The sequence below is a fragment of the Sus scrofa genome, chromosome X (assembly GCF_054392235.1).
Source record: "Sus scrofa isolate SSC_HxYL_T2T_F1_AM1 chromosome X, Sscrofa_HxYL_maternal_Yorkshire_Landrace_v2.0, whole genome shotgun sequence".
Classification (NCBI taxonomy): Eukaryota; Metazoa; Chordata; class Mammalia; order Artiodactyla; family Suidae; genus Sus; species Sus scrofa.
The window spans coordinates 80275847-80293870 of record NC_139401.1 but is presented as its reverse complement, the minus strand read 5'-3'; the positions used below and the strand labels follow the sequence as shown (position 1 = coordinate 80293870).

General features: G+C 35.0%; 1 protein-coding gene across 1 annotated transcript in view; it reads right to left on the bottom strand.

The window, feature by feature from the left end:
• KLHL4 (kelch like family member 4) overlaps positions 1 to 17389 on the bottom strand; it is a 98019-nt gene extending 80630 nt beyond the window's left edge. Inside the window, exon 1 of the mRNA XM_021079961.2 lies at positions 16814 to 17389. Coding sequence (XP_020935620.1) covers positions 16814 to 17235 — 422 coding nt within the window. The 5' untranslated portion in view covers positions 17236 to 17389. The remainder of the gene's footprint in view (positions 1 to 16813) is intronic.
• Between the last annotated feature and the right edge of the window lie 635 nt (positions 17390 to 18024).

Sequence of the window (18024 nt, the reverse complement as noted above, 5' to 3'; positions counted from 1 at the left end):
TATGCTGTGATCAAGCTATTTAAGAATGACTTAATTAACTATCAATACAGTTTATTTTTTTTTTGAACTTTTTTTTTAGTTTTTTTTTTTTTTTTGGTCTTTTGTCTATTTAGGGCCACATCCATGGCATATGGAGGTTCCCAGGCTAGGGGTCGAATCAGAGCTACAGCTGCCGGCCTACACCACAGCCACAGCAACACGGGATCCTTAACCCACTGAGGCCAGGGATCGAACCCACATCCTCATGGATATTAGTTGGGGTGCGTTAACCACCAAGCCATGACGGGAACTCCTTTTTTTTTTTTTTCTTTTTTTGCTTTTTAGGGCAGCACTAGTGGTATATGGATATTCCCAGGCTAGGGGTCTAATTGGAGATACAGCTGCCAGCCTACACCACAGCCATGCCGGATCTGAGCTGAGTCTGCGACCTACACCAGAGCTCATGGCAACACCGGATCATTAACCCACTGAGCGATTGAACCCACAACCTCATCCCTGAGCCACAAAGGGAACTCCAATACAACTCTAATACAACATTAGAAGGACTATCATTTTATTCATTCAAAATGAAAGAAAATGAAAAACAACTTGTTAATTTTGCAAAGAATATTCCCCCATATGAGCCTTTTCCACATTTTTAGGCAGATTGATGTTTTAGCTAAATAATGACATAAATTCTCATGCACCTGTGAAATCTATGCTATGCTGGAAGGATAAAAAGAAATAGGTTTTATGCAAGAGGAAATACCTACTATTTGAGCTTGAACGGAAGCAATACTAGATGTTTCACAAATTTTAATGTTTTTGGCAGTATTTTCTTCTCGTCTTAATGGCACAGAACTTTGAGTAAAACCACCAATTTTTATCCATTTATTTTTGCAAGCCTCTTTCAACACAAAAAAAATATCTGTGATAGTCAGACCCTTGCTAGTTGTATAGCTGTCAGCAGACTAAATTACCCAGAGGGCAAGAAAGGGGATTTTAAGATCTTATATCAATTCTGACAATTGGGCTTGAAGAAGAAAAAAATTGAAGGATAATTTTAAAAGTTATTTTAAAGGTTTTACATAGATATATTTATCACCAATTTTACATTGCTGAAAGGAAAATAAGGGAATAGAGCCTAAATTGTTTTTGTGTAATTTGAATTGCCTCATTTTTTATATAATGATTTTTGTTTTTTTCCATTATAGCTGGTTTACAGTTTTGAATAAAGTTGCAAAAATGATCTACTTTAAAATAGCCCCATAAATATGGTCTCATTCAGTTCTTGATTAGCAGAATCAAGAGTGAAGCGAAAGCCAAAAGAGTAGATGATTCCTGACCAGGGAAACCTCTTGCCTTGGCTTGAACTGAGTGTATGGAGAAGCCCTGTGTGGTGACAATTTATAGACTAAAACATCTACTCCTGAATTGAATGTATGTTTTAGGTGTTTTCTGTAAACAGTAGAATGAACACAATAATAACTATTTTTATGATACAAAGGTTTGTAATATGTCCTAATTTATATCTTTGATGTAGCAGTTATCTAATTTAAAATGTCAAATACTACATGATATCACTTATATGTGGAATATAAAATATGGCACAAATGAACCTATCTATAAAACAGAAACAGACTCACAGACATAGAGAACAGACTTGTTGTTGCTAAGGAGGAGGGGGGAGGAGTGGGATGGATGGGTAGTTTGGGGTTAGTAGATGCAAATTCTACTATTACATGCAGAATGGACAAGCAATGAGATCCTACTCTACAGCACAGGGAGCTATATACAATCACTTGGGATAAAGCACGATTGAAGATGGTATGATAAAAAAGAAGATATATATATATATATATGTATGACTGGGTCACTATGCTGTACAGCATAAATTGGCACAACACTGTAAATCAACTATAATTTAAAAAATTTAAAAAATCAAATAAAATGTCAAAGTTATTTCAAATATATTTTTTTTTTTGTCTTTTTGTCTTTTGTTGTTGTTGTTGTTGCTATTTCTTGGGCCGCTCCCGCAGCATATGGAGGGTCCCAGGCTAGGGGTTGAATCGGAGCTGTAGCCACCAGCCCACGCCAGAGCCACAGCAACGCAGGATCCGAGCCGCGTCTGCAACCTACACCACAGCTCACAGCAACGCCGGATCGTTAACCCACTGAGCAAGGGCAGGGACCGAACCCGCAACCTCATGGTTCCTAGTCGGATTCGTTAACCACTGCGCCACGACGGGAACTCCAGTTATTTCAAATATTTAATTCCAAGAAATTCTGTAATCAGCTTAACACAGGCACTTTTTTTTTTTTTTTTTCCGTTTCTAGGGCCACTCTCACAGCATGTGGAGGTTCCCAGGCTAGGGGTCTAATTGGAGCTGTTGCCACTGGCCTGCACCAGAGCCACAGCAACGCAGGATCCCAGCCGCGTCTGAAAATCCTAAGATATATGTAAATGTGCAACTATTACTGACACTTCAATCAAATTAAAAAAGACAAAAAAAATTCAGAGAATAAATTTCCTTTTTCTTATTTTTTTTTTGTGTGTGTCTTTTGTCTTTTTAGGGATGCACCCATGACATGTGAGATAGCCAGGCTAGGGGTCAAAACGGAGCTGCAGCTGCAAACCTATGCCGCGGCCACGGTAACTCTGGATCAGAGCTGCGTCTGCGACCTACACCACAGCTCACAACAATGCCGGATCCTTAAACCACTGAGTGAGGCAAGGGATTGAACCCACGTCCTCATGGATACTACTCAGGTACATTAACCACTGAGCCACAACAGGAACTCCCATTATTTCTTCAGATATGCAATAATTATGAAAATAATTACACCATATGTACTTGCTTTGTTCATATGTAGCAAGTTCAAGCGTATGTAAGAATACTTTATACAGAAATAAAAATAATCTTGATCTTGATACATTAGCAAGATGTATGCTAATTGCTATCAAATTTTCTTTATCCTTAAGCAATCCAAGTTAAGACCAGTTAAATGCTTCTGAAAGGTGATTACTTGATATATTAATTATCTTAGATTCATAATTTGTAGAGAAAAGATTAATTTTTCATTTCATTTTTTAGCTCACTTTAAAATGACAATAAACCATTTTCCTTTTTTATTGTTTTTGCTTGGGATTACAATTTTTGACATATGCACTTTTTTTTTTAAGGGCTGCACCCACAGCATATGGAGGTTCCCAGGCTAGGAGTCCAATTGGAGCTACAGCTGAAGGCATCTGCCAAGCCACAGCAACACAGCATCCGAGCCAAGTCTGAGACCTACATCACAGCTCACGGCAATGCCAGATCCTTAATTTGCTGAGAAAGACCAGGGATTGAACCCAAAACCTCATGGTTCCTAGTCGGATTTGTTTCTGCTGCACCATCTTGGGAACTCCAGACATATGTACTTTTTAAAAAATATATTTTGTTTTATAAATACACCACAATTTATTTATTTTATTTTTGCTGGACATTTGTTGTTATTTTTCTTTTACAAGTAAGATAACATGTGAAATGCTAAACAGGTATAAAAATTCTGAAAGGACTTATGTACTGTTAATGTATTAGCGCATACAGAAAGCAAAGAAAACATAGAAGATAAAGAGAACAATCCTCATGTGCCAAAAAAAAAATAGTGAAAGAGAAAGTAAGAGAAATGCATTAGTTTTGGGAACTGAGAAGGAAAGGTAGGACTGCAGACAATATGTCAGAATATAATCAGTATGATCAATAAGTATCTATAGTATATATAGCATTGTATTAGTAATCATTGTCCAGCCTTCAAAATAGCTCACTTGAGAGCTGAGGATTCACAGTGATGGTAAATTCTCATGGGTTATTTTCTTTGGGGGTTTGAAAAATTCAAATTAATAAAAATGTTCCATGTGGTTGAAATTTGTTTCTATTCTTGGATTAACTGTTCTATGTTTGCATTTCAAGATGGCTTGAGCCATTACCCCTAGCTCCATCTTAATTATCCTGGGTAGTCTTATAACTGCTTTCAAAACTTTGATTGGGAAGGCGCTTTTTTCCATTCCAACTGAATTATGAACTCCATAAGGGTAATTCTCTGTTTTTAATTCTCTGTCATCTTTTCAAAGAACTTAATAAAGTTCATTACACGTGGAAGATTATAAGGTTAATGTAATCCCAGGCCAGAGATCAAACCTGTGCCACAACTGTGACCTAAGCTGCTGCAGTGACAATGCCAGAACCTTAACCCACTGTGCCACAAAAGAATTATCTTGCCTTTTAAAATATAATAACGTGGAATATTTTGACAGTTCTGAAAAATAACATTTTTTTCTCAAGCATATGTAATCTGTATTGTAGTCTTCCTGTGTACAGAATTTAATAATAAAAGTTCAAGATTAAAGAAACTATCCCAAGGAAATACAACAACATTTCTCTGATTGTTCTTATAACTAATTTTTCAAAAGAAATACTTTTCCAGTTAAAGTACTATATTCCTCAATACAATTGTAATTGTACTCAATATGAATGTCCTAAAACTTGTATGGTCTTTTTTTATATGATTAATATATAATTTCACGGCCTCCTGAAAAGATGTAAATAGCTTGTTAATAGATGATATAAATGTCTTATTCATTACAATAAAATTTGAAAACAAGGTAAAAGATAAGACTTTTAAAACATCATCATTCCTCCAAATAAACTGAAACAGAAGGAATTTACCTTAACATAATAAAGGTAATATGTGAAAAGTCCACAGTTAACATCATATTTAATGGTGAAAAAAATGAATGTGCATGCTTTTTTCCAAGGTCAAGAAAAAGTCAAGGATATGCACTCTTGCCACTTCTATTCAATATAATACTGGAAGTCCTAGCCAGAGTGATTGAGAATAAAAAGAAATAAAAGTCATCCAAGGAGTTCCCTGGTCACTCAGCAGGTTGAGGATCTGGCACAGTCACTTCTCTAGCTCTAGTAGCAGCTGTGGCAAAGGTTCAATCCCTGGCCCTGGAATTTCTGCATGCCATGGGCATAGCCAAAAAAAAGTAATCCAAATCAGAAAGGAAGAAGAAAAATTATCTATGTTTTCAGACGACATGCTCTTATATTTAGATAACCCTAAAGCTTCCTCAAAAAAAAAAAAAAAACAGTAGAACTCATTAACAAATTCATTAAAGTTGCAGGATACAAAACCAACATGTAAAAATATTTTCTGGGAGTTCCCATTGTGGCTAGGCAGTAATGAACCAAACTAGAATCCATGAGAATTCAGGTTTTATCCCTGGCCCCCCTCAGTGGGTTAAGGATCTGGTGTGGCTGTGAACTGTGGTGTAGGTAACAGACTCGGCTCGAGTCCTGCGTGGCTGTGGCTCTGGCATAGGTCAGCAGCTGTAGCTCCAATGAGACCCCCTAGCCTGGGAACTTCCATATGCCAAGGGTGTGCCTCTAAATAGAAAAATAATCTTTTCTGCTCTACACTAAAAACGACCTACCTAAAAAGGTAATTAAGAAAACAATCCCATTTACAAAAGTGTCAAAAAGAATAAAGCACTTAGGAATAAACTTAACCAAGAAGATGAAAGACTTGTACAGTGAAAATTATAAAACATTGATTAAAAAAATTAAATGACACAAATAAATGGAAAGACACTCTATGTTCACGGATTGGAAAAATTAATATTGTTAAAATGCCCATAAATCCCAAATCTTTCTACAGATTCAGTACAATCTCTATCAAAATCTCAATGTAATTTTTTAATAGAAATCTTTTGCAAGAGTGTCAAGAATCCGCAATGGGAAAAGGACACCTCTTCAACAATGGTGTTGGGAAAACTGGATATCTACGTGCAAAATAATGAAATTGGACCTCATCCCATACACAAAACCAACTCACAATGGATTAAAGATTTTAATGTAAGACATGAAGGTGTAAAACTTGTAGCAGAAAACGCAAAGGAAAAACTTCATGACAATTGTCTTGGCAATAATTTTTTGGATATAACACTAAAGCATACGCATCAAAAACAAAAACAGACCAGTGGAAGTACATCTACATAAAAGTAACTGCATGGCGAAGGAAATAATCAAGAATGAAAAGACAACCTATAAAATGGAAGAAAATATTAATAAACTGTCTATCTGCTAAGGCTTAATATTTAAACTATATAAGGGACTCATACAAGTCAATAGCAAAGACACAAATAACCTGATTTAAAAATGGGCAAAGAACGTAGACATTTCATCATAGAAGACATATAGATAGCCAACAGTACATAAAAAGGTGTTCAACATCACTAATCACTAAGGGAAATACAAATCAAACACACAATGAGATATCATCTCATACCTGTTATAAGAACTACTACAAAAAATAGAAACAGCAGTTTAAAAAAAACAAGTGATAACAAATGTTGGCAAAGGATGTGGAAAAATGGGAACATTTGTACAATGTTGGTAGGCATGTAAAATGGTGCAGCTGCTATGGAAATCAGTTTGGAGCTTCCCCCCCACAAAAAAATTAAAAATAAACCTACTATATGATCCAGTAATCCCAATTCTGTGTATATATTAAAAAAAATCAAAATCAGGTTCTTGAGAAGATATCTTCACTGTTACATTCATTGCATCATTAGTCACAATATCCAAGACATGAAAACAAGCTAAGTGTCCATAAATGGATGAATATATAAAAACAATGTGGTATATACATATAATAGAGTAAGTATTATTCACCTCTGAGAAATCCTGCCATATGGAACATGATTGAACCCGGAGGCCATCACACTAAGTAAAATATGCCAGTCAAGGAAGAACAAAGATTATATTATTTCGCTTATATGAAGTACATAAAATAATCAAACTCATAAAAACAGAGTAGAATGGTGGTTTCCAGGGACTGGAGGGAGTGGGGAAATGGGGAACTGCTATCAAATAAGTATAGTTTTAATTATGCAATATGAAAAGATTCTAGAGATCTGCTATACAACTTTACGTCTATTTTGTACTTAAAATTTTGTTGAGAGTATAGATCTCATGGTAAGTGATCTTGCCACAATAAAAAATAAAATAAACCTAAAAGACATTTTTAAAAATTAAAAATCACTTATTCAAATGTATTATTAGTGAACTGTTCAGAGTCCCAGAATCCCATTCAACTAGACCTTGCTAAAAGTATTATACATGTTATAGCTAAATATCCTAAATGGGTACTCCATATGCCAAATCCTATATTTTTCCATTTTTCTTCTCACCACATTCTTCCCTATATCTGTATCAAAACGCTATCCATTCTGGACTTCCCACTGTGGTACAGTGAGTTAAGGATCTTGCTGGGGCTCAGCTTCTATCCCTGGTCCAGGAACTTCCATATGCCGTGGGTGCGCCCAAAAAAGAAAAAAATAAAGCAAAAAAACTATATCCATCCTTAAGATTCATCTCAAATCATGCTCCTCTATGAAGCATTCTAAGGTTGCTCTGGTAAGAATCATTACTTGTCTTTGAATGCTTATTGGTTTCAATGACCAAGCAACTTTTAAAAATAAATTTATTAAAATATAAGTTGATTTATAATGTTCCCTCAAAACTGTATTGCAAAAAACAGTTTAAGACCAAACAAGTTAAACTGTTTTTGCAATACAATTTTGCCATAAAACCTTCCAAGTGAATGCACTTTAACTCACCATTAGTACTGTAACCCTTAGTGGAATCAGCACTATTACTTATCTTTTCATCTTTAGAGTGCCTAAGAAAGCATAATGCATACAGATGAGATTCAAAAACCACTTGCTGAATGGAGGAAACGAATGAACATCAACATCTTAGTTAAGCAACTGGCTTGTTGAATGTTACAACAGAATTCAGACTAAATTAAATAGCCATGTTGCCTGAAGTTTTATGTGACTGTCTGCTACACATGCAGTTGTTTATTAGTACTGTTATAGCTAATGTGATTAGTGTTAGCCAAAAAAAGGTATCTACATGCCATTGGGCTAACAGCAATCTAGTTTTACAGGGGAAATGTGGGCAAAATACTTGACACACAGCTTCTATTGAGTGAGCTAGCAGTGGAATGATCAAGAACCAATCATTTAAATTGCAAGGAGTTTAGTATGTCTCCTGAAGAAGCAATAACAATAGATAGGGTGTAAGGAGGGCAGGTCTCCATCCTGTACATTAATATTTGAAACATGTAAAGGATAAGTCACTTTGACTAATAGTAACAGGCTACAAAAGGTTAACCAGGAGTAACAAAGGAATCACTTCTAATAGTTTCAAAAAACATATCACTGGTGTTGCTCTCTCCAGTGAAAATGCTAGTAACATGTAAGTATTATATCTATATATTGATTTGGAAAATACAAATTTTACAGTGTTTTCAGAGTAAAACCTTATGAAATGGTTTTTGGATAAAATTTCAGTAATACCTGTTCCATCCTACGTCAGATAATGAAAACTATTTGATTTCCATTTTTTCATTCTTCGTTATATTTTCTTCAATTTTTTTCAGTATATTTAATAAATCTTATTTCTCAGCCACTAGGGATGCACATTGTCCATTCTCTTTAGTGAAACTATAATTATAATGGAACAGAGTGCCCATGAATAAAATATACCCAATGGCTATATTTTTCATTTTATCATGAAGGAATAAATATTTTTATATAAGGGTGCTTGTCTTATGTGTGTCATTATTGTTTTCCTCCTGAGAGACAAATAACAGACAGCAATATAAAGAAATAGAAAAAAAAGTGACAGGATATGTTTGCATTTGAAACACCAATGAATATATTCCACTTTGTAAGAATCCAAGGTGTTCTGGAATGATTAAATTAAAAGGAGTATCTTCATACCAAATTATGGACTTATTTGTTTCTATGCCTTTAAAATTTACTCCATTCCAAATGACAACCAAAATCAGTACTGTGAGGATAGGAATTGAATTGCATGTAGTTTTAAGATGTTGTCAGAACTTTAGCTGATTTCCCTATGCTTGCCTTTAAGATACTATCTTGTTGCAAACAAAAAGGCAACTTACAGAATGGGAGAAAATACTTTCAAACAATGCAACTGACAAGGGCTTAATCTCTAAAATATAAAAACTTATACAACTCAACAGCAAAAAAGCCAACCACCGAATTGAAAAATGGGCAAAAGACCTGAATAGACATTTCTCCAAGGAAGATATACAGATGGTCAACAAGCACTTGAAACAATGCTCAACATCACTGATTATTAGCGAAATGCAAATCAAAACTATCACAAGATACCCTCTCGCACCAGTCAGAATGGCCATCATTAATAAGTCCACAAATAACGAATGCTGGAGAGGGTGTGGAGAAAAGGCAACCCTCCTTCACTGTTGATAGGAATGTAAATTGGTACAACCACTATGGAGAACAGTATGAAGGTACCTTAGAAAACTGTACGTAGAACTACCATATGACCCAGCAATCCCACTCTTGTCTGGCATATATCCAGACAAAACTTTCCTTAAAAAAGATACATGCACTCGCATGTTTATTGCAGCACATGAATACACAATAGCCAAGACATGGAAACAACCCAAATGTCCATCAACAGATGATTGGATTAGGAAGATGTGGTATATATACACAATGGAATACTACTCAGCCATAAAAAAGAACGATATAATGCCCTTTGCAGCAACATGGATGGAACTAGAGACTCTCATCCTGAGTGAAGTAAGTCAGAAAGAGAAAGACAAATACCATATGATATCACTTATACCTGGAATCTAACATATAGCACAAATGAACCTTTGTCCACAGAAAAGAAACTCATAGACTTGGAGAATAGACTTGTGGTTGCCAATGGGAAGGGGGAGGGAGTGGGATGGATTGGGAGCTTGGGGTTAATAGATGAAAACTATTGCCTTTAGAATGGATAAGCAATGAGATCCTGCTGTATAGCACTGGTAACTATGTCTAGTCACTTACAATGGAGCATGATAATGTGAGAAAAAAGAATGTATACATATATGTGTTACTGGGTCACCTTGTGCATCAGAAAATTGACAGAACACTGTAAATCAGCTATAATGGAAAAAATAAAAATCATCATAAAATAGCTACTATCTTGTTGTCAATGTATAAATGGGACTTTTGCATGGAGAAGGTAATGGCCCATTGATTTTGATTTGGCATCCTAATCAGTGGCCAAAGAACAAAGATAAACAAAACAAATAACAGGTACTGTTCTTACAATTGGGTAGTCTTCTAGTATTGATTTATGAACCCCAGTTAGTAGGATAGTCTTTGCTAAAATACTGTATATTTTAAAAAATCTGATAGTATAATGATAGAGTCCCTGTAAACTCCATGTCTAATTTCCCCTATTATTACTATCTTACACTGATATGGAAAATTTGTTAAAATTAATTAACCAATTTTGATACATCACTATCAACTAAAGTCAATTCTATATTCAGATTTCCTCAGCTTTTATCTAAGGTCCTTTTTCTGTTTGATGTCACATTTATTCATCATGTCTTCTTAGGCTCCTCTTTGGTTGTGACAATTTCTCAGATGTTGTTTTTGATAACATTGACAGTTCAAGGAGTCAAGACCAGGAATTTTTAAAAATCTCCTCCTATTTGGATTTGTCTGGTGTGTTTCTCATGATTGGATTTAGATGGGGATGATGGGTTTTATGGAGGTAGAGAACAGGAGTGCCATTTTCATCACATCATACCAAGTGTATATACTGTCACATAACTGAGCAGTTTTAATGTTAATCTTGATTACCTGCCTGAGGTAGTATTCTTCAGGTTTCTCCACTGTAAATGTGCTCTTCCCCCACCATGCTTCCATACTCTTCCATACTCTTTGAAAAGAAGCCCCCAATTATGGCACAGTATTTAGCTCTACCTCCTTGAGGACAGAGTATGTATGTAAATTATTTGGAATTCTTCTGCACAAGAGATTTGGTTTTTCTCTCTTATTTATGTATTTAATTATTTATATCATACAGACTTATGAATTTTTTCTCCTTTTACAGTCGTACCTGCGGCATATGCAAGTTCCTAGGCTAGGGGTTGAATTGGAGCGGCAGCTGAGGCCTACACCACAGCTATGGCAACACCAGATCTGAGCCACATCTGTGACCTACATGCAGCTTGCAGTAATGCTAGATCCTTAACACACTGAGAAAGGCCAGGGATTGAACTCGCATTCTCAAGGAGACTATGTCAGGTCCTTAACTTGCTAAGCCACAATGGAAATTCCATGAATGTTTATTTTTTACTTAAATTTATAATACTTTTTGTTTGCTAAAATTGTTTGAGCTTTGGCCACTGGGAGCTTTTTTTCAGTTGGTTTCTGTGTCCCTCTGACACACCACCATCATTTTTTTTTTTTTTTGAGGACTTACTTTATGGCTAAGGATGTTCCAGGTTCATCTTACAGAATATTGACTTGTGTTTCTTTATTAAGGATACAGTGTTCCCTAGTCTTCCACCTTGATTTCAGTTTTTCGTCTTCTTCAAATATAAGAATTTCACACTGATACACACACACACACACACACACACACACACACACACACACATGTATATGAAAGTGTAGGTGTGCATGTGGCATATATATCTATAATATTGAAACTATTTTCACTTATAGGTCGTAGGAAAGAAATAAAAAATATAAGTGTTAAGAAGTTGATGTCTTACAAAAGTCAGAAAGGAGATATACAAGTTTAAAAAATAAAATTTAAAGTACTGACTGAACATATAAACAATATGTAAAGGTCAATGTAATTAATATGCTGCTCTTGAGGTCACATATTAAATCATACCATATACTTTGAGTTCTTTATATTTCCAGATGCAGAAGGAAATAATGCTTGTCTTTCAAATAACAGAAATAACAACTATATGTGCTAAATCATAGTTTTTAAAGAAATATGGCCCAAACATATCACCAGATCCCTACATAGAAAGGAGTCCCAAGTTTATGAAATAGTAAATATATTTTAATTAATGTTAACTTAAATATATATGTAACTCCACACCGTTAAGAATTAGTCATAAAGACCTGGTACTTCATTCTCAAGAAAGTGGCTGTGAGTAGCAAGGCTTTAAATCCACTGGTAGAAGTCCCATCTCTAAAAATGCTGTGAATCATTGCACTAAGTTTAAACTATATGTTAAAATGCTCTAAATTTAATAAAGCAATTGAATAACATTTAATTTTGTACAGTACCTTATAACCCACAAAGGGATTTAATCTTAAAAACAATAAAATTATAGTTTGTTCCTTATTCTTTCTTTTGAAGTGATAGTTTCTACTGAATAATTCAGTGTAAAATTAAGTAAAGCAGGCCTAACTCTGAACTTTAGAAAGCCATATTTTTTGTGCCTTGTAAGAAGATAGGCAACAACAACAACAACATATATCCAACAAAATGATACTCAAAGAAATATCATCTGTAGATGTGAACACTATTTTTACATTCAAAGATTTTCCTTGGGAACATGAGAAAATATACATAAAGTATTTAATGCCTGGCACATAGAAAATGTCTACAAAATGTACTTATTATTATTTGTGTGTGTGTGTGTGTGTACTGTAAGGTTTTTTGGGGTACTTATTATTTTTAATGTTGTATTACCTTCCCAAAACCATCTGCTGCCACTCTCCCCTTTAAAAACTCTACTCCAGCTGCACTAGCCTCCTTGTGTTTGAACATATCAAGCGTACTCCCATCTCAAGGCTCTTGAAATTGCTGTTCTGTCTTCCTTGGAAAGTTTTCCCTATAAATACCCACATACCTTACTTCCTACTTCATGAGAAAGGATATTACAATAAGCTTCAATGTTTAAGATTTAAGATTTCTCTTATGCATAAATATTTCCCAAGTGTATACCCTATCACAGATAGATTTGTGTTGAGGATGAAGACAAAACAATATACTTGGCCTTATCTGAACTGTTTTGTTAAGAAAGCAAATATATCATTTTCACAAAGGGCACAGGGGCCTCTGTACATGAGGCATTGATCTACTGACTGAATAGCCAGATCCCCAGAGGACAAAATGGCACCATGGTTACAGGATGGCTGGAAAGTCACCTCTGTGGCCATGGAATATGCCTGTGATCTTAAAGTCACCATGAAAAACAACAGGTCAAGGAATATTTTTGAGTTCACCAGTTAAGGATGTTTTGGACATTAATCAATGGATTGTATGGGGACATGTAGCATTGATTTCAATAGAAAAAGATAGATGAAGATTAGAGGTTCCCCTGTGGCACAGCAGCAGTAACCTCACACCTGCTTTGAATTCTTGAGTCAGACATTCTCATAGCTTCCCACAAGATCTCTGCTCATATGTTACCTCATCAGAAAGGACTTCCCTATCTGAAGGATTATTCCTTCACTCACTCCTCTAGTTTTTTTCCTAATTATTTTTTCTTCATATTACTTACAACCACTTAAGTACTATATTTTGGTTTATTTTTATGTATACTCCATGAAAAGAGGATCTCTGTTTTGGTTTTGCTTTATCCCCAGTGCCTAGAAGTGTGCCTAGTTCACAATGGTGCTCAATATTTGTGGAATGAATTATTAATGAATTCTAAATTTTATTAATTCAATCCCTACCATCTTTGGGATATGATCGTATACAGTGACAGTAGCTCTTTTTTTTTCTAGGCAAACTCACTTGACAATTGGAAAGGGCTCAAGTGGAGAGGGAATTTGGAGTTTTGTCTAACAGGGTAACACTGGCAAAGATATAGAAAATCACCTATCATACAATCAGTAAGTTACACAAAACTAAAAGCCCCAACAGGTAGGATGAGGGTATAATCCTCATTCTTGCCAATTCCTTAAAACTAAACAGCCCTGTGAATCTCCAACTTTGCACTGGGGCATATTGTTCTGGGCCCATGCACAGGTCATCAGCACTGAATGATCTCATGCACAATGTGGAGATAACTGCATTTGTCTTAGCAAATGCAATTTAACACCTTGATATACATCTGGGTACTTATGCAATCATTTCTTTATAACCAGTTTAAATACATAATATACATTATATATAATATATATATATATATAAAATTGTATAGCTAATATTTTGTCATATAAAAGCATAATTATAATAACAAAATATTTTGATTTTGGAATTCTAGGCACGAAATAAAAGAAAGGACACTGACCAAGGTTGTTATATATGGGAAAGCAAAGATGCAGAGTTAGTAGATAACCAGAACAAAAAGAAAATGATAATTGGGCCCAGACCTCTGATGACAGGCCTAGTGATATGTGCATACTCACAGGGTGGGATCATGATATAGAGCTGCTTCCAAATGAAGTACATACTTATAATTCAATTACATAGGAATGTACTTAGATTTTTGAATCCCCTAACCAATATATTGATATAACTTTATTACTTTGACTTTATCATCTCTTCCAGAAATAACTGTAGTTTATTCAACTATATTACATGCTAGTAACTTAGTCCATTTTCTACTAGTTCCCTGTAATATTTGTAGAAAAGAGGATGGCTTAAAGACCCTTACTTTGCCCCAAGTGTCAGAGCCCATCTTGTACTAGTATGATGAGTCTCCACATTGACTGCTATTTTTGTTTGTTTTTTAACCACAAGAGTTCTGTTAAGGGAGTGGCAGGTTGCTGCAACTTTGCAGGATCTTTTCCTCCTGCTTCTCAATTTTGAAGCACAGAGAACTTCACCCAATATTCTGTGATAATCTCTGTGGGAAAAGATTATCTGAAAGAGATGCCTCTGAAAGAGAATGGATTTGTGTACATGTGGAACTGAATCACTTTGTTGTATTGCAGAAATTATCATAACCTTGTAAATCACCATACTTCAATAAAACTTGAAAAAAAGATAAAAAAAGAAAAGTGGGGCATAAGAAAGTTCCTTCTCAAACTCTCCTTAACCAAGATGAGACTATTCACAATGGGTAATGATAGAGTAATAAACATTATATTTCAATTAATAAGGTCCTTAATTTACCCCTTCTCTTCTGTTTAAAATATCATTGACACATATATAAAACCACTTCATGTATTTGTTTTAAGAAAATATTAACTTTCCACCGTAATTATAGGATATTTAACAGAACATTTTTAAAGGATATGCATATAATCAAGAATAAAATAAAAAGTGAAATATATTTTAAAAATGTTATTTGATGACACTTAACATTTGACATTTTGTCTGGCGTTTTCATTTAGCAACTAATTTATTGTTAATATATTCTCATGCTGGAAAATCAACTTAGGGATCCTCAAAGAATTTTGTCAAGAAATCACAGTGGATAATTAAAATTTCTATACCTACAACAGAGTCAAATGCACTTAATATTAACCTCCAAATTCAGCAGTTTTAAAAACTGTTTTTCATGATGAGGGGAGATAATTTGAAAACCTACTGAATCTAAAAGTATGGATTATATATTACTTTGAAAGTCCAAGTATTTTACTAAATACAACCTGCAATCCCAATAGTTATACAGCATTTTCCGGAGTAATCACAAAAATACTTAGGAAAATTCATATATACACATTTTATTTCTTAAGACATCTGCATCACAATCTATTATTGTACTTAAAGTCATTGCAAAAAATTGTTTCATGTTTGCATTTCAACAGAGACTTAGTTCTTATAAAGGCATCATTTTGCATAGTTGCTTTGTCTTTTGCCATGTTGTCATCCTGCTTTTTCTATTGATGTTATGTTTTGAATTTATGGAAGTGAGGAACTTTCAGGTAGATATATTGGAAATACATATCTAGAAACAAATTTGCTAGTCCTTCTCCTCTATACATATGTAGAGACATAGTATACCAAATAACCAGATTTCTAAATAAATTAGCAGAGCTTCATGTTGAACTGCCATAAAATTGAAGACATTTCAAAAATACTTCTTTTGTTATAGCTCTTTTACATTTTAATTACATTGCCAAGATCATTAATTGTGTCTACAGCATGTTGGAGAAATAAAATCTGATAACGAAAAAAGAAAAAAAAAATAGTAAAGATTTACAGGCTAAATTACATTAGACAATATTAGAGAAGGGAACACAGTTTTCTTCCACTCAAACTATACCAGTGGACTCAAAAATAAAGACAAATATTTCATGAAATATACTTAAACTAAATTTTATTAATCACTTCTTATTCTGTTTTAATGTCCTGAAATTGCCGACATATTCCATTTCCTACTTTAAGATCTCACTGCTACAAGCAGCTTTTCATTACCTGCTTTACGCAAAATATTTTTATGATTGCAAACTAGCTATCAAACTAACACAACTTGAAATAAATCTCAAATGCCAAAGGAAACTGTTCCATATTCTCACATAAGGATAACATTTATCAAGCATCAATATAGCAACTGTGTACAAAGGAACAGATAAGGATGTACTGAGTAGTCAGAACTTTTACTTTGTCAGAGAGGGCCTAACTGACAAAGTCAGAAAAGGGTTCTATTTGATTCATCACACTTGTAAAAAAAATCACAACTATTTGAACATTCAAGTCACAGAGAATATTTACAGAAAATCAGCAATTATAATAAACATCTCTTAGAACTGAAACAGAATTCTTAGTGGAATCAGAGTGGAATAGGAAAAGCAAACTCACAACTCTAAAAGATATTTCCTTTAATTATCAAAATGTATGTATTATTACTATTTTCCTTTATAGACTTAAAGGGGGGGAGCTACTTGGAGATCCGGATTGTCTGCATACAAATTCAGAGATTATTATAATACTTTTAATTAAACACTAAATGAGAGTTTTAGAGGATAAGTTAACCTGGGCTTATGACTTGTTATGTGATTGAAAACTCCTACCTTGCTGTAGAATCTTCTGTATTATCATCAGCCATCATCTCCAAATCTTGTGAGTGTTTCTCACAAGATTTTTTGAACAAATTCTCCTCTGGAACTGCTTTAGGAGTATCTTCATTTGCTTGAAGATGTTCTATTAGGTTTTGTGGGTGCCAATTCTGAAGGGCTCTTTGATGGGCAGGGGCCGGTCCTGGCACTGGTGCCAGTATGCTGTGGTGGACAGGACTGTTGCTTTTCTTTAGTCCATTTCTGTCCCGAGGGTGGCTCTTCAACCTGCCCTGAACCGGGGTCCCTCTATGCTCATATCCTTCCTGCTGAAGGCAGTTTCCAGTGTTGGGCGAACCTTGAGAAGGATGACTAAACCACCTCCAGCGTAGCCTTAGGATCTGTTTCACATCAAACTCTTTCTTGCCAGACACTGACATCGTTGCAGGAGGAAAGACAAAAGCCTTCTCTCACAGAGAGGAAACAGCCTTTGTTATCTCTTGTTTCTCTGCCTCTTCTGTGGACTAACAAAAGCACAAGTGCAGAGAGCAGTCTTTCTTCCTCCCCCCTCCCCTGCTGTCTGTGGTACACTGTGAATACTTCTGGCTTCAGCTGAAGCAGAAAGCTGCCGCAAACAGTGTAGGTGGGAACCCATACTGACAGGATGATGAGGTCAGACCTTAAACAAGTAAATCAGCTTAGCACAGGAAAGCAGCTACCACAACACACTCCAGCTGCTAGATTTGCACACTCCGGCCCTCCCGCCTGGACTCACAAATATCTAACCCAGCTCCTTCCTTACTAAAGTACAGTAGCTTCAGCTTTTAAGTGAGCAAAAGCAAAGTGTTTAAACTCCCTTCCTTCTAGATTCTACTCACCCAACCCCCTGTCAGATTTTGTTTCCTGGCAGCCCACCTCTAAAAATGTGCCACTTTGTCCTAGGAGAATTTGTAACAGAGAATTCATTATGATCTGTTTTGAGGTTCTTATGGAAAATTTGAAGGTAGTTAATTAAGAGAAAGCATCTTGTCATCAGCCCCCTCGTGCACATTTGTAGTTATTTTTACAAAGTACATGAAAATATTAGTGTCTTTATAGAAATATTTGCTTGAAAATCTGAACAAATTCAGAAACATAACAAAGTGATGGTTACTCATGACTAAAAATACACACCCCACTAGGGAATGTATCAATGGTATTTTAAGTCTATACCTCAAGCAAGAGAGTAG